The sequence below is a fragment of the Lepidochelys kempii genome, chromosome 1, assembly GCF_965140285.1.
Source record: "Lepidochelys kempii isolate rLepKem1 chromosome 1, rLepKem1.hap1, whole genome shotgun sequence".
NCBI classification, from domain to species: Eukaryota; Metazoa; Chordata; order Testudines; family Cheloniidae; genus Lepidochelys; species Lepidochelys kempii.
The window spans coordinates 353,569,179-353,593,079 of NC_136380.1; the positions used below are offsets into that span (position 1 = coordinate 353,569,179).

Below are 23,901 nucleotides of genomic sequence, written 5' to 3' on the forward strand. Positions count from 1 at the left end.
GCAAGTCGTCCTGAGCTGGGCACTGGAGAGAGACTTGCACACCCAAAGGGAGCAGTGCATGCACCTCCAGCATCTGCAGCGACTCGCAGCCAGCGTGGTAGAAACAGTCGGGTTTATTAGATGTCTGGAACATGGTGTAGACCATCCTTGGTTAGCTCAGAGAATAGGAAGTTACTGCTTGGTCCATCTTGGGCAGCCCAGAGCCCTCTGACCCCTCTTCTGTCCCAGTTCAGGAGACTCCTGCTTCCAGTAGCCCAAACTTAACAACCCCCCACTGGGCCCCTCCTCAGTCCTTGTCCTTGTTCCTGGGCAAACACAGCTGGCTTCCTGCAGAGGGGGTGGCTGTCCACGGTCATTAGTTGCTAGGTACCAAATGTCCAGGCAATTGGAGTGGCCATTGTCATCTTGGACTGTCCATGGGCATGGGCCCCAGGCCCCAGATGGCCAGGCATCAGTCACATCTGGAACTCTGCAACCTTCCCCACCCCCCCCACCCCGTTAACCGTGGAGCACATAGGAGAAACTGAGGCACACACAGTATTCATACAAAATATTAGCGAATTCCCCCTCCGTCACAAGATGTCATTGTGATCCCTGTCTCTGACCTGGCCTTGTCAGGACACCTCTCAGGATCAGGACGAAGAAGGGACTGTGTTGTCACAGTAGAACCCAGGGTCCCAGGAGAAGGTCAGGGTTGCAGCTATGATGGTGAAGCTCCCTCCTGCCCCTTCGTTTGTCGTTCAGTCATCCAGCATTGCGGTAGCCAGCTTTCCCCCCAGAGGCTCTTTCTGAGGACCCCAAAAGGGAGTGACAAGCTAAATAGCTTGTCCCCTCATGATGTTGTCCACTAGTTAGGACGAATATCTGACACACCAATTTTGGTTCACTGATTTCTGGTCCCACACGTCTCTTGTTTACCGGGCATGATCTTAACACAGTCCTGGAGTTCTATTAGTCGGCCTTTTCGTTTGGTCTACTTCCGCCTGTCTGACTCCCTTTGTCACTCTAGGTTATTGTGATGCTGTCTGAACTTTCGCTTCCTTTTCACAGTTCAGATCACACTTAGGATCAAGTTACAGGCCCAGTGATTACAACAACCCCCTCTTCCTTGCGCCCCGGCCCTACCTGGGCTTTTGGGGCCAAGCGGGTGCCTGGAGGAGTGTAAGCTGCAGCGTGTTGGGCTCACAGGGCTCTGTGCAGGGCGCTAGCGTGCTACGGCGTGCGGGGCGTTGGCGTGCTCCGGCGTGCGGGGCCTTGGCGTGTGGGGCCTTGGCGTGCTCCGGCGTGCGGGGCCTTGGCGTGCGGGGCCTTGGCGTGCTCCGGCGTGCGGGGCCTTGGCGTGCTCCGGCGTGCGGGGCCTTGGCGTGCTCCGGCGTGGGGGGAGTTGGCGTGCGGGGCCTTGGCGTGCTCCGGCGTGCGGGGCCTTGACGTGTGGGGCCTTGGCGTGCTCCGGCGTGCGGGGCCTTGGCGTGTGGGGCCTTGGCGTGCTCCGGCGTGCGGGGCCTTGGCGTGTTCCGGCGTGCGGGGCCTTGGCGTGCGGGGCCTTGGCGTGCTCCGGCGTGCGGGGCCTTGGCGTGCTCCGGCGTGCGGGGCCTTGGCGTGCTCTGGCGTGCGGGGCCTTGGCGTGCTCCAGCGTGGGGGGTGTTGGCGTGCGGGGCCTTGGCGTGCGGGGCCTTGGCGTGCTCCGGCGTGTGGGGCCTTGGCGTGCGGGGCCTTGGCGTGCTCCGGCATGTGGGGCCTTGGCGTGCGTGGCCTTGGCGTGCTCCGGCGTGCGGGGCCTTGGCGTGCGGGGCCTTGGTGTGCTCTGGCGTGCGGGGCCTTGGCGTGCGGGGCCTTGGCGTGCTCCAGCGTGGGGGGTGTTGGCGTGCGGGGCCTTGGCGTGCGGGGCGTTGGTGTGCTCTGGCGTGCGGGGCCTTGGCGTGCTCTGGCGTGCGGGGCCTTGGCATGCTCCGGTGTGCGGGGCCTTGGCGTGCTCCGGCAGGTACCCAGCGTGCCGGCAGGGTCTGCGCCAGGCGCTGCCCCGCACAGCGCTCTGCGGTCACAGCAGCCTGTGGCCCGGGGGGCGACTGCAGGGCCCGGCCCGGGGAAATCTCGCCGGCTGTGCCGCTGGCCCGGGCTGCGGGGGGCGCGGGGGGCTGGCGGCTGCCTGCGAACGGCGAAGATCCCACGGGCAGCAGGCCGGGCCCCTCGGCCGGCCCACGGGGGACGCACACGCCTGTTCCATGGCACAGCTGGGATGGGTGTGTGCCCAGGCCCCGCCCCCGCCCGGGCCCCGCCCCCGGGAGCCCCGCCCCCGCCCCCGCCCCAGGATCTCGCCTGCCCCGCGCGCGGCCGCTTTAAGGGAGCCCGCCTCGGGAACACGTGACTCCCCCCACGTCACGGCCGGTGGCGCGCGGCGTAGAGCGGCTGCCCCAGGAGGCTCGGGGCCGGTAAGGGCGGCCCGGCCCCCTCCCCCCCGCTCCAGCCCCCCCCCGCCCCCTGCCCCGCCCCCTCCCCCCGCTCCGGCCCCCGCCCCCTCCTCTCGCTCCGGCCCCCTCCCCTCCTCTCCCCCCCCCGCCCTGCCCCTCGCTCCAGCCCCCTCCCCTGCTCTCCCCCCTGCCCCGCCCCTCGCTCCGGCCCCGCCCCCTGCCCCGCTTTGCCCCGGGTCTCGCGCCCGGCGGGGGGAGCCTCCCGAGCCCCCCCGGCAGCCTGAGAACGGCCGCTCCGCGCCCAGCTGCGGGGCCGGGGCCGGGGGCCGGGCCCGGGGGGAAGGCGGCGGCGGCCGGGGCCCGGGGGGAAGGCGGCGGGGGCCGGGGCCGGGGGCCGGGGGGAAGGCGGCGGCTGCCGGGGGCCGGGGCCGGGGGGAAGGCGGCGGCCGGGGCCGGGGGCCGGGGGGAAGGCGGCGGCTGCGGGGGCCGGGGGGAAGGCGGCGGCGGCCGGGGCCGGGGGGAAGGCGGCGGCGGCGGCCGGGGCCGGGGGAAGGCGGCGGCGGCGGCCGGGGCCGGGGCCGGGGGGAAGGCGGCGGCGGCGGCCGGGGCCGGCGCTATCTCAGAGTGGCGGCGGCTGCGGGGGCCGGGGGGAAGGCGGCGGCGGCTGCGGGGGCCGGGGGGAAGGCGGCGGCTGCGGGGGCCGGGGCCGGGGGAAGGCGGCGGCGGCGGCCGGGGGCGGGGCCGGGGGGAAGGCGGCGGCGGCGCCGGGGCCGGGGCCGGGGGGAAGCGGCGGCGGCGGCCGGGGCCGGGGGCCGGGGGGAAGGCGGCGGCTGCGGGGGGCCGGGGGAAGGCGGCGGCGGCCGGGGCCGGGGGGAAGGCGGCGGGGGCCGGGGGCCGGGGGGAAGGCGGCGGCCGGGGCCGGGGGCCAGGGCCGGGGGGAAGGCGGCGGCTGCGGGGGCCGGGGGGAAGGCGGCGGCGGCCGGGGCCGGGGGGAAGGCGGCGGCTCTGGCCGCCGGGGCGGGGGGAAGGGCGGCGGCGGCGGGCCGGGGGCCGGGGCCGGGGGGAAGGGCGGCGGCGGCGGCCGGGGCGGGGGCCGGGGGGAAGGCGGCGGCTGCGGGGGCCGGGGGGAAGGCGGCGGGCGGCCGGGGCCGGGGGGAAGGCGGCGGCTGCCGGGGGCGGGGGCCAGGGCCGGGGGGAAGGCGGCGGCTGCGGGGGCCGGGGGGAAGGCGGCGGCGCCCGGGGCCGGGGCCGGGGGGAAGGCGGCGGCTCTGGCCGCCGGGGCCGGGGGGAAGGCGGCGGCTCTGGCCGCCGGGGCCGGGGGGGAAGGCGGCGGCCGGGGGCCGGGGGGCCGTGGGGAAGGCGGCGGCCGGGGGCCGGGGGCCGTGGGGAAGGCGGCGGCGGCCGGGGGCCGGGGCCAAGGCGGCGGCCGGGGGCCGGGGCCGGGGGGAAGGCGGCGGCCGGGGGCCGGGGCCGGGGGGAAGGCGGCGGCGGCCGGGGGGAAGGCGGGCGGCGGCCGGGGGCCGGGGCCCGGGGGGGAAGGCGGCGGCGGCCGGGGGCCGGGGCCCGGGGGGAAGGCGGCGGGGGCGGGGCCGGGGGCCGGGGGGAAGGCGGCGGCTGCCGGGGGGCCGGGGCCGGGGGGAAGGCGGCGGCTGCCGGGGGCCGGGGCCGGGGGGGAAGGCGGCGGCTGCCGGGGGCCGGGGCCGGGGGGGAAGGCGGCGGCGGCGGCCGGGGCCGGGGGGAAGGCGGCGGCTGCCGGGGGCCGGGGGCCGGGGGGGAAGGCGGCGGCCGGGGCCGGGGGCGGGGGCCGGGGGGAAGGCGGCGGCGGCCGGGGCCGGGGGGAAGGCGGCGGCGGCCGGGGCCGGGGGGAAGGCGGCGGCTGCCGGGGGCCGGGGGCCGGGGGGAAGGCGGCGGCCGGGGCCGGGGCGGGGGGAAGGCGGCGGCTGCGGGGGCCGGGGGGAAGGCGGCGGCGGCCGGGGCCGGGGCCGGGGGGAAGGCGGCGGCGGCGGCCGGGGCCGGGGGCCGGGGGGAAGGCGGCCGGGGCCGGGGGGAAGGCGGCGGCTGCGGGGGCCGGGGGGAAGGCGGCGGCGGCCGGGGCCGGGGGGAAGGCGGCGGCTGCCGGGGGCCGGGGGCCGGGGGGAAGGCGGCGGCCGGGGCCGGGGGCCAGGGCCGGGGGGAAGGCGGCGGCTGCGGGGGGCCGGGGGGGAAGGCGGCGGCGGCCGGGGCCGGGGGGAAGGCGGCGGCTCTGGCCGCCGGGGCCGGGGGGAAGGCGGCGGCTCTGGCCGCCGGGGCCGTGGGGAAGGCGGCGGCGGCCGGGGGCCGTGGGGAAGGCGGCGGCGGCCGGGGGCCGGGGCCAAGGCGGCGGCCGGGGGCCGGGGCCAAGGCGGCGGCCGGGGGCCGGGGGGAAGGCGGCGGCCGGGGCCGGGGGGAAGGCGGCGGCCGGGGCCGGGGGGAAGGCGGCGGCGGCCGGGGGGAAGGCGGCGGCGGCCGGGGCCGGGGGCCGGGGGGAAGGCGGCGGCGGCCGGGGCCGGGGGCCGGGGCCAAGGCGGCGGCGGCCGGGGGCCGGGGGGAAGGCGGCGGCGGCCGGGGGCCGGGGCCAAGGCGGCGGCGGCCGGGGCCGGGGGCCGGGGGGAAGGCGGCGGCGGCCGGGGCCGGGGGCCGGGGGGAAGGCGGCGGCCGGGGCCGGGGCCGGGGGCCGGGGGGAAGGCGGCGGCGGCTCTGGCCGCCGGGGCCGGGGGGAAGGCGGCCGCCGCGCTCGAAGCCGCCCGCTGAGATCGTCCCGCGCGCCGCAGACGTGGCTGGGCGCTGAGCGGTGTTTCTCCGGCAGGTCGTGGGCGGAGCGGCCCCGCCGGGCCAGCGGGCAGCTGGCGGCATCGGGTGAGCAGAGCAGGGCCGGCTGAGACAGTCCCGTCCACGCTCGGGGGGCCTCTGGGGACATGAGGTGGGCGGGCGTCTGGTTCCTCTGTCCCCTGGGCCTGCTGGTCTTGCTCTCTGCAGCCACCCGCCCTCCCAACATCCTGTTAATCTTGGCGGATGACCTGGGGTTTGGAGATTTGGGAAGCTATGGGCACCCCGCCTCAGCCACGCCCAACCTGGACGAGATGGCTGCCAGCGGCCTGAGATTCACCGACTTCTATGCCAGCTGCCCGATCTGCAGCCCCTCCCGGTAGGTCCAGCTGTGTCCCGCTCCCCAGTCTGCAGCCCCTCCCAGGACAGAGCGGTAAACTGGCTGGTGGTCTCTGAAGGCAGAGCACTGAGAAACAGCAGGGAATTGAATTGGGGGCCACAGGGGCGGTCTGATGTCCCCCTACTGAACCGCAGGAGCGGGATAAACGGCCTGATGATAATGTCTGTGGGAGACAGAGGCAGGATCGGGGGAGCCGGCAGCTGCACGTCCGCCCCGATGGCAGCCACTGTGTGAGCGAACAGCCACGCAGCCAGCCTTGAGACTGTGAAATGGTTTAAAAGGTTAAATCGTCTGACCTCCTCCCCCAGTGTGTGTCTGACAGGTGGAGCTGTAGGGTGCGGCGGCTTTGGCCCTCGCCGCAGGAGTTCTCACTTGAGGACCTGGCTGAGATTGGGGCCCCCTTATGCCAGACATCGGACAGACGCATACGGTCCCTGCCTCAAGAGTTCGCAGTTCATTGCAAAGAACGGGGGGTGCGTGAGAGAGAGAGACGTGGGAAACAGAACTCCAGCTCATTTCCATCCACGCCCCGTAGGCGGGGACAGCTGTAAATTTCTCCTGGGCTGGATTCAGGCTGGTGCGCTCCAGCTGGGCATCTGTGCAGCTCATGAGCAAAGCCCAAGGCAGCCAGGCCACAGCGCTGCTAGCGTCACACCTGGGGAATGAGGCTGTTTTCGGGGAAGGAAAAGTGTCACAGCCTGAAGCTCGTCCAGGCAGCGTTCTCTTCGTGCGTACAGACAGGTTTCAGAGGAGCAGCCGTGCTCGTCTGTATCCGCAAAAAGAACAGGAGGACTTGTGGCACCTTAGAGACCAACCAATTTGTTTGAGCATGAGCTTTCGTGAGCTACAGTATACTTTCTACAGTATGCATCCGATGAGGTGAGCTGTGGCTCACGAAAGCTCATGCTCAAATAAATTGGTTAGTCTCTAAGGTGCCACAAGTCCTCCTGTTCTTTTTTCTGCATACGATGTCTCTGTCTCACGGTCTGCCTCACCCTGTTCTTAAAGGGGTAGCTCCCATTAACCATACCAGTAAAACAAGTATTAGCACAAGACCCAGATTCCCTTCTGAGGACACGGTTCAGCAGTGTATACTCACCTAGGGTGCTGGCGCTAACTTGCATACCAAGGTATGTATTTTTGCCGGGCCTGAGTCCACGATCTTCCGATTTACAGTGCCGACCTCTCCCATTGTGAGGTGGGACACCAGGCTCTTACCCTCAGTGTGGATCAGCCCCTGCAAGAGACACAACACACACTGCCAGCGGGTTACACAAGAATGGCACGCCGTAGCAGAGCATCGGGTCTCGGGATTATTTGTGTCAATTCCAGGAGCAGAGCAGGATCGAGTGGTTACAAGCAGCGCAGGCCAGGGGAATGACGCCCCATTTGGGTTATTGGGGCATGGTGTGGGAGGTGGGGAATGAACCTACGAGCTCTGGCTGGGAAACCTGGAGCCTCTGGAGCTCCAGGGAGTGAGCCAGCCCCCCCAGCGAAGTAGCAGTGTCACAAATCACTCTCTGTAGTGGGTGACTGAGCCGCAGGGTCCTAGCGTATGTTACATTCGCACCTAATTTGCTCTTGACAGACAGTGTGGCCACGTGGCTGAGCCTTGTGACTGCTGCGTGAGAGATGGGGAGTCTAGCCCCAGCTCAGCCTGAAGGGACCTTGTGAAGGGTGGTCTTACCAGGGTGCAGGAGACCTGGGTTCCATTCCTGGCTCTGGGTGACCTCAGGCAAGTCCCTTCCTCGCTCTGTGATTCAGCTTCCCTGTCTCACATGGAGCTCCCGCCTCCTTTGTAAAGTGCTGGGAGATCTGCTGGTGTCAGCTGATGTGCCAAGGGGAGGAATGAGTTACCCCAGGGTACAGCGCCTTGGCTTGCACAAAGGGACAGAAATGTTCGCAGCCTTCTGGGGAAGAGTAGAAACTAGAGCTTGTGGGGTGTGGGCTTGGTGTTTTTAGGGCACTTTCCCCAAGGCTGCTGGACAGAGTGGGGAGAAGACACTTGTGACATTCCCCTCTGGTGCTATCTGGACCGATAATCTGCTAGGTTACTCCAATCCTTGGCTCTGGGAGCCAGCATTACCCTGCTCTGCTGTGAGAACCCCCACTCCTGGGCTGTTCACGCACGGCCTCTGGCATGTCAGTCACTCCTTGGATTGTGCAACTGAATGACACTAGCCAATATCTCCTGTCCCAGACACAATCCCAGGAACCTCTGTCTTGTAGTGTCCAGTTATGCCCGCTGGACGCTGCAAGTTTATATGAGTTCCTCAGTTTAAGAAAGAAATTGATATGTACCAGGCTTGTTCTCCCAAGGAGAGCCTCTGACACACTTCAAACCAAATGCACTGCTTCAGGTAGAATAAAGAAACAGAGTTATTAACTACAAAGAGAGATTTTAAGTGATTGTAAGTCAAAGCATAAGAAATCAGATTTGGTCAAATGAAATAAAAGCAAAATGCATTCTAAGCTGATTTTAACACCTTCAGTGTCCTTGCAAACTTAGATGCTTCTCACCACAGGCTGGCTGGTTGCCCTTTAGCCAGGCTCTTCCCTTTGATCAGCGCTTCGGTCGCTTGGTGGTGGTGATGTCTGTAGATGGAGGTGGAAGAGAGAGGAAGAGCATGGCAAACGTCTCTCCCTTTTATCATGTCCTTTCTTCCCTCTTGGCTTTGCCCCCCACTCCCTTCAGAGTCAGGTGAGCATTATCTCATTGTAGTCACTGGCTGACCAAGGGAAGGGGGGTGACTCACTTGAGCGTCCAACAGATCCTTTGCTGCTGCCTAGGCCAGTGTCCTTTGTTCCTGTGAGACTGGGCTGGGTTTGTCCCGTAGGTGCCTTGATGAGGTGTGAACTGCCCCTCTGCTCTTAGAGAGTTTTTGAGTGGGCTTATTTTAAGCCATGAGGGCACATTTTCAGCCTCATAACTATATACAGGGAATTATAACCTGTAACATTACAGCAACAACAATTACTATAACATCACTATAGCAACCATGCTCAGTGCATCATGAGCCTTCCCAAGACACCTGACATGACAAACTTTGCACTGGGTACCACACAATCATTTTATAAGTATGAACGTGGGGGTGTAGGGTGTTCCACGAGGTACAGAACGTCACAATGTTGCTTTGGGTTTTTGCTTCCCCAGCATTGTGTGAAGGCTGGAACCTTCTGAGCCATGGCGAGATGACCTAGAGAGGGGCCAAAACTGATCGATTTGTGTGAGTTTCCAGCGCTGGTGCAGAGGGAGAGATGGGGCGTAAGCAGCGTGTGGGGCACGGCAGCTGGGAGCCAGTGGGGAGTTTGTGGTACTGGTGAAGAGGGAGAGATGGGGCGTGTGCAGCGTGTGGGGCATTGCACAGTGAAAACAATGGGGAGTGTGCAGTGCTGGTGCAGAGGGAGAGACAGGGCACGGCAGCTGGGAGCCAGTGGGGAGTTTGCAGTGTTGGTGCAGAGGGAGAGACAGGGCACGGCAGCTGGGAGCCAGTGGGGAGTTTGCAGTGTTGGTGCAGAGGGAGAGACAGGGCACGGCAGCTGGGAGCCAGTGGGGAGTTTGCAGTGTTGGTGCAGAGGGAGAGATGGGGCACGGCAGCTGGGAGCCAGTGGGGAGTTTGCAGTGTTGGTGCAGAGGGAGAGACAGGGCACGGCAGCTGGGAGCCAGTGGGGAGTGTGCAGTGTTGGTGCAGAGGGAGAGACAGGGCACGGCAGCTGGGAGCCAGTGGGGAGTTTGCAGTGTTGGTGCAGAGGGAGAGACAGGGCATGGCAGCTGGGAGCCAGTGGGGAGTTTGCAGTGTTGGTGCAGAGGGAGAGATGGGGCACGGCAGCTGGGAGCCAGTGGGGAGTGTGCAGTGTTGGTGCAGAGGGAGAGACAGGGCACGGCAGCTGGGAGCCAGTGGGGAGTTTGCAGTGTTGGTGCAGAGGGAGAGACGGGGCATGGCAGCGGGGAGCCAGTGGGGAGTTTGCAGTGCTGGTGCAGAGGGAGAGATGGGGCACGGCAGCGGGGAGCCAGTGGGGAGTTTGCAGTGCTGGTGCAGAGGGAGAGATGGGGCACGGCAGCGGGGAGCCAGTGGGGAGTTTGCAGTGCTGGTGCAGAGGGAGAGATGGGGCACGGCAGCGGGGAGCCAGTGGGGAGTTTGCAGTGCTGGTGCAGAGGGAGAGATGGGGCGTGTGCAGCGTGTGGGGCACGGCAGCGGGGAGCCAGCGGGGAGTTTGCAGAGCTGGTGCAGAGGGAGAGATGGGGCGTGCGCAGCATGTGGGGCACGGCAGCGTGGAGCCAGTGGGGAGTTTGCAGTGCTGGTGCAGAGGGAGAGATGGGGCACGGCAGCGGGGAGCCAGTGGGGAGTTTGCAGAGCTGGTGCAGAGGGAGAGATGGGGCGTGCGCAGCGTGTGGGGCACGGCAGCGTGGAGCCAGTGGGGAGTTTGCAGTGTTGGTGCAGAGGGAGAGATGGGGCACGGCAGCGTGGAGCCAGCGGGGAGTTTGCAGAGCTGGTGCAGAGGGAGAGATGGGGCGTGCGCAGCATGTGGGGCACGGCAGCGTGGAGCCAGTGGGGAGTTTGCAGTGTTGGTGCAGAGGGAGAGACAGGGCATGGCAGCTGGGAGCCAGTGGGGAGTTTGCAGTGTTGGTGCAGAGGGAGAGATGGGGCACGGCAGCTGGGAGCCAGTGGGGAGTGTGCAGTGTTGGTGCAGAGGGAGAGACAGGGCACGGCAGCTGGGAGCCAGTGGGGAGTTTGCAGTGTTGGTGCAGAGGGAGAGACGGGGCATGGCAGCGGGGAGCCAGTGGGGAGTTTGCAGTGCTGGTGCAGAGGGAGAGATGGGGCACGGCAGCGGGGAGCCAGTGGGGAGTTTGCAGTGCTGGTGCAGAGGGAGAGATGGGGCACGGCAGCGTGGAGCCAGTGGGGAGTTTGCAGTGCTGGTGCAGAGGGAGAGATGGGGCACGGCAGCGGGGAGCCAGTGGGGAGTTTGCAGAGCTGGTGCAGAGGGAGAGATGGGGCGTGCGCAGCGTGTGGGGCACGGCAGCGTGGAGCCAGTGGGGAGTTTGCAGTGTTGGTGCAGAGGGAGAGATGGGGCACGGCAGCGGGGAGCCAGCGGGGAGTTTGCAGAGCTGGTGCAGAGGGAGAGATGGGGCATGCGCAGCGTGTGGGGCACGGCAGCGTGGAGCCAGTGGGGAGTTTGCAGAGCTGGTGCAGAGGGAGAGATGGGGCGTGCGCAGCGTGTGGGGCACGGCAGCGTGGAGCCAGTGGGGAGTTTGCAGTGCTGGTGCAGAGGGAGAGATGGGACACGGCAGCGGGGAGCCAGCGGGGAGTTTGCAGAGCTGGTGCAGAGGGAGAGATGGGGCATGCTCAGCGTGTGGGGCACGGCAGCTTGGAGCCAGTGGGGAGTTTGCAGTGCTGGTGCAGAGGGAGAGATGGGGCACGGCAGCGGGGAGTTTACAGAGCTGGTGCAGGAGGAGAGATGGGGCATGCGCAGCGTGTGGGGCACGGCAGCGTGGAGCCAGTGGGGAGTTTGCAGAGCTGGTGCAGAGGGAGAGATGGGGCATGCTCAGCGTGTGGGGCACGGCAGCGTGGAGCCAGTGGGGAGTTTGCAGTGCTGGTGCAGAGGGAGAGATGGGGCACGGCAGCGGGGAGCCAGCGGGGAGTTTGCAGAGCTGGTGCAGAGGGAGAGATGGGGCGTGCGCAGCGTGTGGGGCACGGCAGCGTGGAGCCAGCGGGGAGTTTGCAGTGCTGGTGCAGAGGGAGAGATGGGGCACGGCAGCGGGGAGCCAGCGGGGAGTTTGCAGAGCTGGTGCAGCGGGAGAGATGGGGCATGCGCAGCGTGTGGGGCACGGCAGCGTGGAGCCAGTGGGGAGTTTGCAGAGCTGGTGCAGCGGGAGAGATGGGGCATGCTCAGCGTGTGGGGCACGGCAGCGGGGAGCCAGTGGGGAGTTTGCAGTGCTGGTGCAGAGGGAGAGATGGGGCACGGCAGCGGGGAGCCAGCGGGGAGTTTGCAGTGCTGGTGCAGAGGGAGAGATGGGGCACGGCAGCGGGGAGTTTGCAGAGCTGGTGCAGGAGGAGAGATGGGGCATGCTCAGCGTGTGGGGCACGGCAGCGTGGAGCCAGTGGGGAGTTTACAGAGCTGGTGCAGAGGGAGAGATGGGGCACGGCAGCGGGGAGCCAGCGGGGAGTTTGCAGAGCTGGTGCAGAGGGAGAGATGGGGCATGCTCAGCGTGTGGGGCACGGCAGCGTGGAGCCAGTGGGGAGTTTGCAGTGCTGGTGCAGAGGGAGAGATGGGGCGTGCGCAGCGTGTGGGGCACGGCAGCGTGGAGCCAGTGGGGAGTTTGCAGTGCTGGTGCAGAGGGAGAGATGGGGCACGGCAGCGGGGAGCCAGCGGGGAGTTTGCAGAGCTGGTGCAGAGGGAGAGATGGGGCATGCTCAGCGTGTGGGGCACGGCAGCGTGGAGCCAGTGGGGAGTTTGCAGTGCTGGTGCAGAGGGAGAGATGGGGCGTGCGCAGCGTGTGGGGCACGGCAGCGTGGAGCCAGTGGGGAGTTTGCAGTGCTGGTGCAGAGGGAGAGATGGGGCATGCTCAGCGTGTGGGGCACGGCAGCGTGGAGCCAGTGGGGAGTTTGCAGTGCTGGTGCAGAGGGAGAGATGGGGCGTGCGCAGCGTGTGGGGCACGGCAGCGTGGAGCCAGTGGGGAGTTTGCAGTGCTGGTGCAGAGGGAGAGATGGGGCGTGCGCAGCGTGTGGGGCACGGCAGCGTGGAGCCAGCGGGGAGTTTGCAGAGCTGGTGCAGAGGGAGAGATGGGGCGTGCGCAGCATGTGGGGCACGGCAGCGTGGAGCCAGTGGGGAGTTTGCAGTGCTGGTGCAGAGGGAGAGATGGGGCACGGCAGCGGGGAGTTTACAGAGCTGGTGCAGGAGGAGAGATGGGGCGTGCGCAGCGTGTGGGGCATGACAGTGGAGCTGGCAGGATTTGGAAAGGCAGGGTGAGGGCGACGGAGCAGGCTGCAGGAAGCCGGGCTGGAGCTTGAAAGGCAGTGGTGGGAGGAGTGAGGTATTTTAAGGTGGGAATAGTCCTGTGTAGGAGAAGGCAGCACATAGTAGCGTATCCTGGGATGGCCTGTGGGCTGCAGCGCAGCTGTTTGTAATCTCTGATAAGGATGGTCCAATTGTGTATTTGCCATTCAGCAGCAGGTTCAATACCATCCCTGTGACATCAGTGCTGGGCTAAGGCAGGGAGAGACGTGATCCCTGGGACTCTAACATGGCCACGGGAAATGTGGTACGATTCCAGAACGGGTGGGTGACTCAGTGGTCTGCACTGACTCTTTGGTGCTACGGATGGCCTGGCTGTCGCACGAGGACAGGTGAAGTGGCACAAAGGGGACTGGAGACGTGACAGAAGTGGCAAGAAAAAGACTTTTAGATCAGTGATGGTAAAACCAAATGTCTGGCTGGAAGAAGACAAGGAGCTCTTGGCTAGCTCTTACCTAGCAGTTCAGAGAACAAGTCAGGCAGGTTATGTACCGTACCTAGGAACTGTACTTCCTATAACACTTGGAGGAGGAGGAAACCAAGTCATGGGGATGTCTCCATCTCTGCAGAGCATTTTCCGTTCCAAAGAGCTGCTGGGAAAGGCTCAGCTTAGCCGTACGAACACACTCTGAGGCCTGTTGTTTTATAGGGCTGAGACCTGTGTGCTTCCTAGGAAGGAAGGGAGACAGCTAGGTAACTTGGACAATGTTGATGAGGTTGTGGGCCGGTCAGGGAGCGCTACTTCTCCCGACATCGTGCTACTAGGTCTTTGGAGAGTCGAGTTCCCAACAGCTGCAGTGGGCAGGATGACGGTTGACAGACCAGCCAAGCTTGGTGTCTGAGCCATGGCTGACAAACGAGGAGATGGAGGGATGGTATGGAGCAAGGCCCAAGAGCGCTCCATGTGAATTATCATCGGTGGGGGCAGATTGAGGGTGGCCAGGACCAATGGTCTGTAGAGCAGAGGAGGAGCAGTGGATGCAGATGTGTGCTCGAAAGCTGAGAGGAGGAGACAGGCCCCAGAGTGGCTGAGGCTGGGCACCTGGATCTGGCAGAGGCCAGGGCCAGCTGGAGCTGGATCCCCTAGCAGACTAGCCGGGGCCTAGGGCCAGCGTTTGAGAGCCGAGTGCTCATCAGGGAAGGCGTCCGGGAACCCTGGGCTCCGCCAGGCTCTGCTGATGCCCCAACCGGGGGCTGGGGGTTAATGAACAGAAAGGGAGCTGGGAAGCGGGGTCTGTGTCGGAGGGATGTGAACTCAGCCGGGGATGGGGAGAGAGGGGTGTCAGCCCACTGAGCACCAGCCTTCCCTTGCCATGGGGTGTTGGTACCACTGAACAAAACATCTCCCTCCAGGGGCTCAACTAGGCTTCTTTCTCCTAGGCTTGGCCAGGGGCTTGGCAGCCCCATGGCTCAGGGCTGGGCTGGAGGCTTGTCAACCCAAGGGACTGTGCTGGGCTGAGCTGGGGGCTCGGCAGCTCGTATGGGCATGGGCACAGGACTCCTCCGGCTGCTCCAGCTTTTCTCGGCTCCTCTCATTCCCAGGGCGGCCCTGTTGACAGGTCGGTACCAGACACGCTCCGGGGTTTACCCCGGCGTGTTCTACCCCGGCTCCCGGGGAGGCCTCCCACTGTCCGAGGTCACCATCGCGGAAGTGCTGAAGGCTCGGGGCTATGCCACAGCCATGGTCGGCAAATGGCACCTGGGACTGGGGGCCAATGGCTCCTTCCTGCCCATCCACCAGGGCTTTGACCACTTCCTGGGGGTGCCCTACTCCCACGACCAGGTGAGCTTCTGGCATCCTGGGGCACAGGGCTGGGGGGTGTCCTGGCCCCCTTGCAGGGCTGGGAGCATGTTGTGGGGCCAGGAAGGTATCGGTACAGTGCCTGGGGGAGGTACCCTGGGGGTCCGAGGGCTGATTTGGGATGGTGCTTGAGGGAGTTGGATCAGAAGGCTGGCGGTGGCTGGGAGGGGATCCAGGCTGGGCCGGGGGGTCAGAGGGGGAGCTGAATGGGGTGCTGGGGGCGTGGCTGGGCTGGCAGGAGGCTAGGGCTTGCAGGGTCTGGATCTCTCTGGAGTGGGGGCTGGGCTGGGTGGATGGGGTGCTGGGTGAGGCAGGCTGTGTCTGTGTCTTGGGGGTGCAGGCGCTGGGTGAATAGGGACTGGGTGGATGGGGGTTGGGAGGGATGGTTGGGTCAGTGTCTTGGGGGATGGGTGAGGCAGGCTGGATCTGTGTCTTTGGGGGGCACAGGCTGGGTGAATGGGGGGCAGGGTGGGTCAGTGGCTGGAGGCGGGCATGGGCAGGGTGAGTGGAGTTGGGAGGGATGGCTGGGTCAGTGTCTGGGGAGTAGGTGGATATGGGGCCGGGCGGGGCAGTCTGGGCTCCCCCTTTCCTGGTGGAGTCAGTGTATGCCAATAACCCAGAAGTGTTCACATTTCCTGGCGGGGGGGGGGGGGGGGGTTATGCCTGGCCAGTCCCTGGTGTGCTGCACAAAGGGAATAATGGGGCCTTGTCCCTGTGAGGTGGGGGAGGGGGGCGTGCCAGCCTGGGCTGGGGGGATCTAGTCCCAGGCCCCTGGGGGAGCGTTGGGTTTGGGGTGCTGTGGGGAAGGAGGGAATCCAGGTTGCTGTAGGGGGGTGGGATGGGGTCCACGCTCCTAGGGAAGGGTTGGGTTGTGGTGTGCTGTGGGGAAGGGGTTGCTGTAGGGGGGTGGGATGGGGTCCGGGCCCCTGGGGAAGGGTTGGGTTGTGGGGTGCTGTGGGGGAGGGGTTGCTGTAGGGGGGTGGGATGGGGTCCGGGCCCCTGGGGAAGGGTTGGGTTGTGGGGTGCTGTAGGGAATGGGTCCTGGTCTCTGGGGGTATGTGAGGAGTGCTAGTCTCCAGAGTGATTTGGGGGTGCGAACTGGTCATTGGGTGGGAGTGGAGCCTCGTCCTTGGGGCACTGGGTATGTGCCTGCGTCTCGGGGGGAGCTCATATGGGGGGCTGGTACCTGCTGCCTGCCAGGTGGGGATGCAGAGCGTTCTCTCCTCTCGCTCCAGGGCCCCTGCCAGAATCTCACCTGCTTCCCCCCAGACACCAAGTGCTTTGGGACGTGCGACCAGGGCGTGGTGCCCGTCCCGCTGTTCCTAAACCAGAGCATCCTGCAGCAGCCGCTCGCCTTCCCCCAGCTGGTGTCACGCTACAACAAGTTCTCTCGTGACTTCATTGCCGACTGTGCCCGCCGGGGCCACCCCTTCTTGCTCTACTACGCGTCCCATGTAGGTGCTGGGGCTGGCAGCCTGGGGTGGGCATGGGCACCTCGGGGTTGGCCAGGATGGAGGAGTCACAGAGTCCCCGGGCGATGCTCTGGAGCTGCTCCCTACGAAGCCAGGCAGGACGCTGGGGAAGTCTCCTCTCGGGGAGCAGCCTGTCTTCAGGACACACAGCTCACCCGGCTTCCACCTTCCTGGGTCTGACCTCGGAGCCTTCAGCCTCCTCTGCCCCTCCGTGCGCTTCCCCCCAGCGAGTCCACTCAGGTGGGGCTCCTGGGGAAGCCAGAGGGTCCTGCCCCCCAACTCCGCAGTCAGACGTGACTCTCAGCCAGCCAGTAAAACAGAAGGTTTATTAGATGGCGGGAACATGGTCTAACACAGAGCTTGCAGGTGCAGAGAACGGGACCCCTCAGCTGGGTCCATTTGGGGGGCAGTGAGCCAGACAAACACGTCTGCCCTTCACTCCATGTCCCCAGCCAGCCCCAAACTGAAACTCCCTCCAGCCCCTCCTCCTCTGGGCTTTGTCTCTTTCCCGGGCCAGGAGGTCACCTGATTCCTTTGTTCTCCAACCCTTTAGCTCTCACCTTGCAGGGGGGAAGGGCCCAGGCCGTCAGTTGCCAGGAAACAGGGTGTCGGCCATTCTCTGTGTCCAGGCCCCTGCACACACCTGCCCTCTAGGGCTCTGCAAGGATTATACACCCTTATCCCACCCCCTAGATACTTAAGAACTGCCTAGGGGAAACTGAGGCACCCCTACACTATTCAGAGGAAACATTAAGAACAGTCCCGCTTTGTCACAGGAGGGTAGGTGCAGGCACCTGGATGTGTCGGGGAGGGAGTAAGTGGGGTAGGGGTGGTGGGGATGGCTGGGCACGGCTTGGGGCGGTGGTGGGTAGGCCTAGAGATACTGGGGGGCAGGGCAAGGGGGCACCTGTACCCCCCCTCCTGCAGCACGATGAATGGCTCCCGCTTGATCCCCGGAGGAAGGGAAAAGCCCCCACAGCTTCCTCCCCGGCCTGGCAGCCCCCAGCTCTGCTGGGAGAGGTAGCTGGTCCTAGCTCTGCAGTCTGCTGCAGGGATCCCCTCTCACTGTCTGCTCCTTTGCCCAGCACACCCACTACCCCCAGTTTGGGAGCCAGGAGTACGTGGGCCAGTCGCTGCGGGGTCCCTTTGGGGATGCCCTCATGGAGTTGGACGGCTCAGTGGGGCTCCTGCTCCAGGCACTGCAGGAGAACGGCCTGGAGGAGAACACGCTGGTCTTCTTCACCGCGGACAATGGGTGAGTGTGAGCGAGCTGGGGAGCCGCCCCCGCCCCGCCACGTCTGCCCAGGGATGGGAGGCTGTGGGGCTGAGCGTGGGGTCAGGGGTGGGAGCAGGACTCTCAGGGATATAGGGGTGCTGGGGGCGTTGGGGATTAGGCAGGGGGATTTGAGAAGTGCTGGGGAGGTTGCGGGGAGGTGGGGATGGAGCAAGGAGGTTTCAGGGGGTGTTTGGGGCGGATGGGGCAGGGGGTGTGACGATGTGACTCAGCAGGGAGTGGGGAGTGTTGACCTGGGAATGTGCCCTGGGGATGGGAGACCTGAGAGCCTGTCACCTGAGCCAGGAGGGGGAGGGGGAGGTGACACCTCCGCCCAGGAATGTGAACAGAGGCTGCAGCAGGGAACCTGCTGGGTGGGTTTAGTTTCAGTTTGGGGCTGGGTGGAGGAACACAGGGAACCCCAGGGCTGGGGTCTAAGCTCCCTGCTCCCCCAGAAGGACGTGATTGAGGGGTCCTGGTTGTACCCACAAGCTCTGTTTGGGACTGTTCCTGTTGTCCAATAAACCTTCTGTTTTACTGGCTGGCTGAGAGTCTCAGTGGATCCCAGGAAGAGGGGTGCAGGGCCTGGACTCCCCCACACTCCGTGACAGGGGGATTTGGGGTGCTTGAGGGTGGAGGTTTCAGGGGGTGTTGCGGGGGTTGGGGGCAGGTGGGGATGGGGCCCAGGGATACGGGGTGCTTGGGGCAGGGGGTGACAGGGACCTTCAGGGTGGGGGACATTTGGAATGACTTGTAAGTTATGGAGTTGATCTGATTTCAAGTTGTAAGGCTGCTCAGCGTGCTCCCCCCTGCCCCACCCCCACGGCTCCCTGTGCTCTCTCGGGGCTGTGCAGGGGGGAGCAGTAGGGTGGGGAAGGCCCTGCCCACACCCCCACTTCTCAGGCGAGGGACATCCCCAGCCCAGTGCTGGAACATGATCATCCCTCCAGGCTCCCTCTGGACGACCGCTGGCCTGCCCTGCCTCGCTCCTCGGCCAGAGCCGCCTGTGGGACCCGAGAGCCAAGGGTCTCCACCAGCCTGGCTGTGCCCTTCCCTACGGACACACAGTGGGGCTGTGGTGCCCGCAGGGAGCTGGCTGGGAAGGGGCAGCGTGGCCCCCAGCCGGGTCCGGGCCAGCACCACCCGTGGCAGGGCCGTGTTAACCTGTGTGCTCGCTGATGGGCACTCTCCCCTTCCCTGCAGCCCCGAGACCATGCGAATGGCCCGTGGGGGCAGCTCGGGCCTCCTGAAGTGCGGAAAGGGAACGACGTACGAGGGCGGGATGCGGGAGCCCGCGGTGGCTTATTGGCCAGGCCGGATCTCCCCGGGTAAGCCTGGCATTGCTCACAGCCGCTCTGCGGTGCCTGGCAGTGCTGGTGCCTGGACAGCAGGACCTGGGTCCACCTTTGCCTGGAGGCCCCTCAGTCTCCGCACGGCCTGGGAGGAGACTACGATGGACAGGCCGAAACTACAGCTCTGGGGGGCTGTGCAGGGCCCAGTGAGATCAGCCTTCCCCATACTCCTGCTTGGCGTGCGGAGATAACCAGGGAGTGTGCGGAGCTGGAGGGGCAGAGGATCCAAAGGCCTCACCCCTGTGGAGGGGAACGTGGGGGGGGACAACGCGTACCTATGGCTGGGGGGGTGTCTGTAGGCCTGGCACCCCAAATTCTGGGCAGAGGAGGCTGTTGCCCCAGGCCCTCTCAGCCCCTCTGCTCCAGGCCCCAGGGCGAATCCCCCTGTCCCGGGAGGTTGGGGGCCCTCCTGGGAGAGGGAGGGGCTCTGGGAGTTGGGGGAGCGCGTGGGCGGTGGGGAGGAGGGTGTCAGCGTGCTCGAGGGACGATGGGAGTTATCGCTGGGGCCTGACGGCACCCGAACTTTTCTCCTCGTGCCCGTGGCCTGGTGCCAGGCGTGACCCATGAGATGGCCAGCACCCTGGACGTCCTGCCAACCCTGGCTGCCCTGGCCGGGGTGCCTCTTCCCAGTGTCCCGCTGGACGGCTACGACCTGAGCCCGGTGCTCTTTGGAGGGGGGAAGGTGAGTGCCCTGAGCCAATGCTGCCACGGTTACGCTGCAAGGAGGGGTGTCGATCGGGGGGGCCCCAGTGTCTGACAGGCTGCCCTTGCCAGTGGCTGCTCCGCACACTGTCTGCCCGGGGGGGGGCGGGGGGTGACTCAGGGGCCGTCTTCACTGCAGGAACCAATGCAGCACCGAGTCTGAGCCCCGGTCAGCTGGCACGGGCTCCTGGGGCTTGGGCTGCGGAGCTCTAGCACTGCAGGGTAGACATTTGGCTTGGGCTAGAGCCCGGCCTCTGAGACCCCATCCCGTCTCCTTCCCCCTGCATGGCACTGGCCTGTCCCCCTCCTTCCCTGTCCATGGCCACTGGCCCGGCTCCTGGCCTGGCCTGTCTCCTTCCCCCTGTGTGGCCACTGGCCTGGCACCTGGCCTGTCCCCGCCATGGCTCGGTGCCACCACATCCCATCTCCTTCCACTGGCTCCTGTCCTGTCCTGTCTCCTTCCCTGTCCACGGCCACTGGCCCGGCCATGGCTTAGCCACTGCCCCTCCCTCCCTATACATGGCTCGGCCATGGCCCCATATGACTCTGCCTCTGGTTGCTCACACAGAGTCCGCGGCAGATGATGATCTATTACCCGTCCAGCCCCAGCGACCAGCTTGGCGTCTTTGCCATCAGATACGGGAAGCACAAGGCCCATTTCTTCACACAAGGTAGCATCCTCCTTGGGGGCGGAATGGGGGACCTGCATCCTTGTCAGGGCTCTGGTTGTGGTTCCAGTCCAGCTTTGGGGACCCAGGCTGAGGGAAGGTGGCTTCAGCTGTTTGCATTTGTCTCCCAGGTTCCTTACAGAGCGGGACGACCCCTGACCCGGACTGCCACGGGCTAGCGCCCCTGACGCCCCATGAGCCCCCACTACTCTTTGACCTGGAGGCTGACCCTGCAGAGAACTATAACCTGCTGGAGGGCGGTGCCGTGGGGCCGGAGGTGCTGCAGGTGCTGAAGGAGATCAAGCAGCACAAGGTGCTCTTTGACCAGCACATGGAGTTTGGGGAAAGCCAGATAAGGAAGGGCACTGACCCTGCCCTCCAGCCCTGCTGCGCCCCCCACTGCACCCCCAAGCCTTCCTGTTGCCACTGCCCCTAACCTCCCTGCTGCATTGCACCCTCTAACTTTCCCCTTGCCCCTGCTTGGAACCCCCCTGCTCTTCGAAAACCTCCTGCTGCTGTGCCAGTCCCTCTGCTACCACTCTCGAAAGTCCCCGCGTTGGCCTCCCTGCTGCTCTCCCCAAACCTGTCTGCAGCTGGGCGCGCTGCGTTAGGCTGCTTCCCTAACCGGTGGAGCTGCCCCCGGACTCCCACCCCCCAGGCCTGACGCTGAGGTCCCTACATGCTGGCTGCATGGGGTGAGCAGCTAGGAGGGGAAGGGGCACTCCTGTGCGGGAGGTATTTTATCTCTGCACTGCAAGTCTTCGGCCATTTGACACAAACCTCAGCTCTCGCCAGGGACGCACTGAGCCCTCCGGAGTCCACTGGGCCCTGGAACAAAGCAAAGGGCGTACCCTCAGAACCCCAGTGCAGACAGCAGGGGCCCCGGCGGTACCAGACTGCTGGAGCGGGAAGGCCAGGGCGCGGAGCGCGCCCAGCTCTGGGAAGGCTGGTTGTAGTCCCTGTGCCCTGGCACAGCAGTGAGGGCCAAGGCCATATCAATACTGGCACAGAGGCGGAGTGTGGGGTGCGAGGCCAGGATCAGGGCCAGCAGCAGACAGGGTGCTTGGCCCTGAGCATGTGGATAGTGGACTGACGGGTGACTGCAGTCAGGAGAGGAGCTGTGCAGAGCTCCGGGCAGGCCCCTTCACCTGCATGGATGCAGCCAGCCATGGCTCTGGGAGAAGACTTGTTCTTGTTTAAAGGGTGACATAAGGAGAAATGAGGCCATGGAGTGCCCTCCAGGCTAACCAGTGTTTGCAGTCTGTGGGTAGGTGTGACCAGGGCTGTGTGCACCGGCAGGCCAAGGAGCCAGGGTTCCCAACCCAGAGCTCATGCCGAAAAGCCCTAGTCCTGAGCCCTCTTGGCAGTGCTCCCACCTGGGGAGTGAGAGCTGCGAGATGAGCAGTGGCCTAGGGCGGCTGCTTGGGATACCCAGGGGGAGGAGGTAGCTGCTGGCATCCTGCAGAGAATGGCCAAGTACGAGCCTATGATGCTGGCGTGCCCAGACTCGCATGTTACCCCTGTGGCTTTACCAGCTTCTCAGTGCTTTGCCGAAGGGAGGGTGGGTCGTGTGTGGTCACTGCTGAGCTAAGCCAGCTGATTGCCATGGGTCTTGCGGGACGTTTGTACAGGAAATATTCTGAGATGTAAAATGTCAAATATTGTGTTCCACAACAACTGGGGCAGAAGCACATCACCTGTGGTGGGATGGGTCTTGGCAAACTCAAGAGTGAGGCCAGTCAGTGCTTTCCGACCCAGCTCAGACCTGTGTTTACAGTCTGGACAGGATCCAGGCCACAGCACTGACAAAGACAAAAGAACCCCAAGAAGAGAGACTGCCATGGGGACCCTCAGGGCTGAGCTGCAGGTAATGAGGAGAGACCAAGTCTGGGGGTGTATAAGAGAAGAAGAAAGGGCACAAGATGTTATCCATTACAGAGGGGACTCTGTCACGGGAATGTCTCCTGAAAAGTAGGTCCCTGTGCTCTGGACTGGAGAAGCGCTGGACACCCTGGCCACTGGATGACAAATGCCTTCTTAGACAGGAAAGGGACTTGTTAACAAGTCCAGGCTCTAGATTACGTTTTATGTTTTTCTTTTACCTGTAACCTCATGTTTCCTTGCTTTTATTTGAATCTGTAACTCGAGCTCTGTTAAATAAACTGAAACCGGTTTTACTGTAGACACGTCTAGGTGCCTTGTGTTGAACTGAAGCGATGCCAGTAAACGGGGGTGCGCTGCTTCCAGAGAAGCAGCGAATGGGTGTACATTGTGCGTGTGCAGAAGATAAGGGACTGGGCACTTGCATGTGATAAGGTGGGGTGTGTAAATTGTAGCCTGCAGAGGGAAAGAGCAGGGCTTGCAGTAGCCCGTGTAGGCCTTGCTGGAGCCCTAGGCATAACTAGCAGTGTGAACAAAGGCTGTGAACCAGAGCAGGCCTGCCTGGGCAGAACAACAACACACTAGGTGGGATTCTTCTTCTTTTGTATGGTGATAGTGAACCAGTAAAAGTAACGGCAGGATTACAGTTGGATCGTAAGGTCTCTTATCCTATCCAAAGCCAAGGGGGTAGCCATGTGAATGGCTCTAATGCCTCCAGGATGAGCATAGATTGGACAACCAGGAGTCCGGTGGCACCTTAAAGACTAACAGATTTATTTGGGCATAAGCTTTCGTGGATAAAACCCCACTTCTTCAGATGCATGGAGTGAAAGTTACAGATGCAGACATAAATATACTGGCACATGAAGAGAAGGGAGTTACCTCACAAGTGGAGAACCAGTGTTGACAGGGCCAATTCGATCAGGGTGGATGTAGTTCACTCCCAACAATAGATGAGGAGGTGTCAATTCCAGGAGAGGCAAAGCTGTTTTTGTAATGAGCCAGCCACTCCCAGTCCTTATTCAAGCCCAAATTAATGGTGTTAAATTTGAAAATGAATTTTAGTTCTGCTGTTTCTCTTTGAAGTCTGTTTCTGAAGAATTTTTTGTCCAAGTACAGCTACTTTCAAATCTGTTATTGAGTGACCAGAGAGAGTGAAGTGTTCTCCGACTGGCTTTTGTGTGTTACCGTTCCTGATGTCCAATTTGTGTCCATTTATTCTTTACGTAGGGACTGTCCGGTTTGGCCAATGTACATGGCAGAAGGGCATTGCTCGCACAGGCTGGCATATATCACATTAGTAGCCATGCAGGTGAATGAGCCCCTGATGGGGTGGCTGATGTGGTTGGCTCCTCTGATGGTGTTGCTAGTGTAGATATGGGGACAGAGTAGGCAACGAGGTTTGCTACAGGGATTGGTTCCTGGGTTAGTGTTTCTGTGGTGTGGTGTGTAGTTGCTGGTGAATATTTGCTTCAGGTTAGGGGACTGTCTATAATCGAGGACTGGCCTGTCTCCCAAGGTCTGTGAGAGTGAGGGATCATTTTCCAGGATAGGTTGTAGATCCTTGATGATGTGCTGGAGAGGTTTTAGCTGGGGGCTGTATGTGATGGTCAGTGGCGTTCTGTTATTTTCCTTGTGGGGCCTGTCCTGTAGTAGGTGATTTCTGGGTACCCGTCTCACTCTGTCCGTCTGTTTCCTCACTTCCCCAGGTGGGTATTGTAGTTTTAAGAATGCTTGATAAAGATCTTGTAGATGTTTGTCTCTGTCTGAGGCATTGGAGCAAATTCAGTTGTATCTTGGCTTGGCTGTAGACAATGGATCGTGTGATGTATCCTGGATGGAAGCTGGAGGCACGTAGGTAAGTATAGCGGTCACTAGGTTTCCAGTATAGGGTGGTGTTTGTATGACTATCACTTATTTGCACTGTAGTGTCCAGGAAGTGGATCTCTTGTGTGGACTGGTCCAGGCTGCGGTTGATGGTGGGATGGAAATTGTTGAAATCCAGGTGGAATTCTTCAAGGGCCTCCTTCCCTCCTTCCCAGTGGGGAAGGTTTAGATTGGATATTAGGAAAAACTTTTTCACTAAGAGGGTGGTGAAACACTGGAATGTGTTACCTAGGGAGGTGGTAGAATCTCCTTCCTTAGA

The 23,901-nt window shown here is 64.1% G+C and overlaps 1 protein-coding gene across 2 annotated transcripts; it reads left to right on the forward strand.

Moving 5' to 3' along the window:
* The first annotated feature begins 2,379 nt into the window (after nt 1-2,379).
* Nucleotides 2,380-22,056, forward strand: ARSA (arylsulfatase A). 2 transcript variants are annotated; one of them, XM_073329063.2, is made up of 9 exons: nt 2,380-2,429; nt 5,233-5,571; nt 14,149-14,389; nt 15,643-15,861; nt 16,965-17,134; nt 18,356-18,480; nt 19,059-19,186; nt 19,775-19,877; nt 20,006-22,056. In XM_073329063.2, exons 2-9 carry the CDS (start codon nt 5,342-5,344, stop codon nt 20,308-20,310), a joined length of 1,521 nt encoding a protein of 506 aa, XP_073185164.2. In that variant the 5' UTR covers nt 2,380-2,429; nt 5,233-5,341; the 3' UTR covers nt 20,311-22,056. The 2 variants fall into 2 exon arrangements, with proteins under 2 accessions (XP_073185164.2, XP_073185165.2); XM_073329064.2 differs by lacking the exon at nt 2,380-2,429 and having other exon boundaries at nt 5,142-5,571.
* Nucleotides 22,057-23,901: the final 1,845 nt, after the last annotated feature.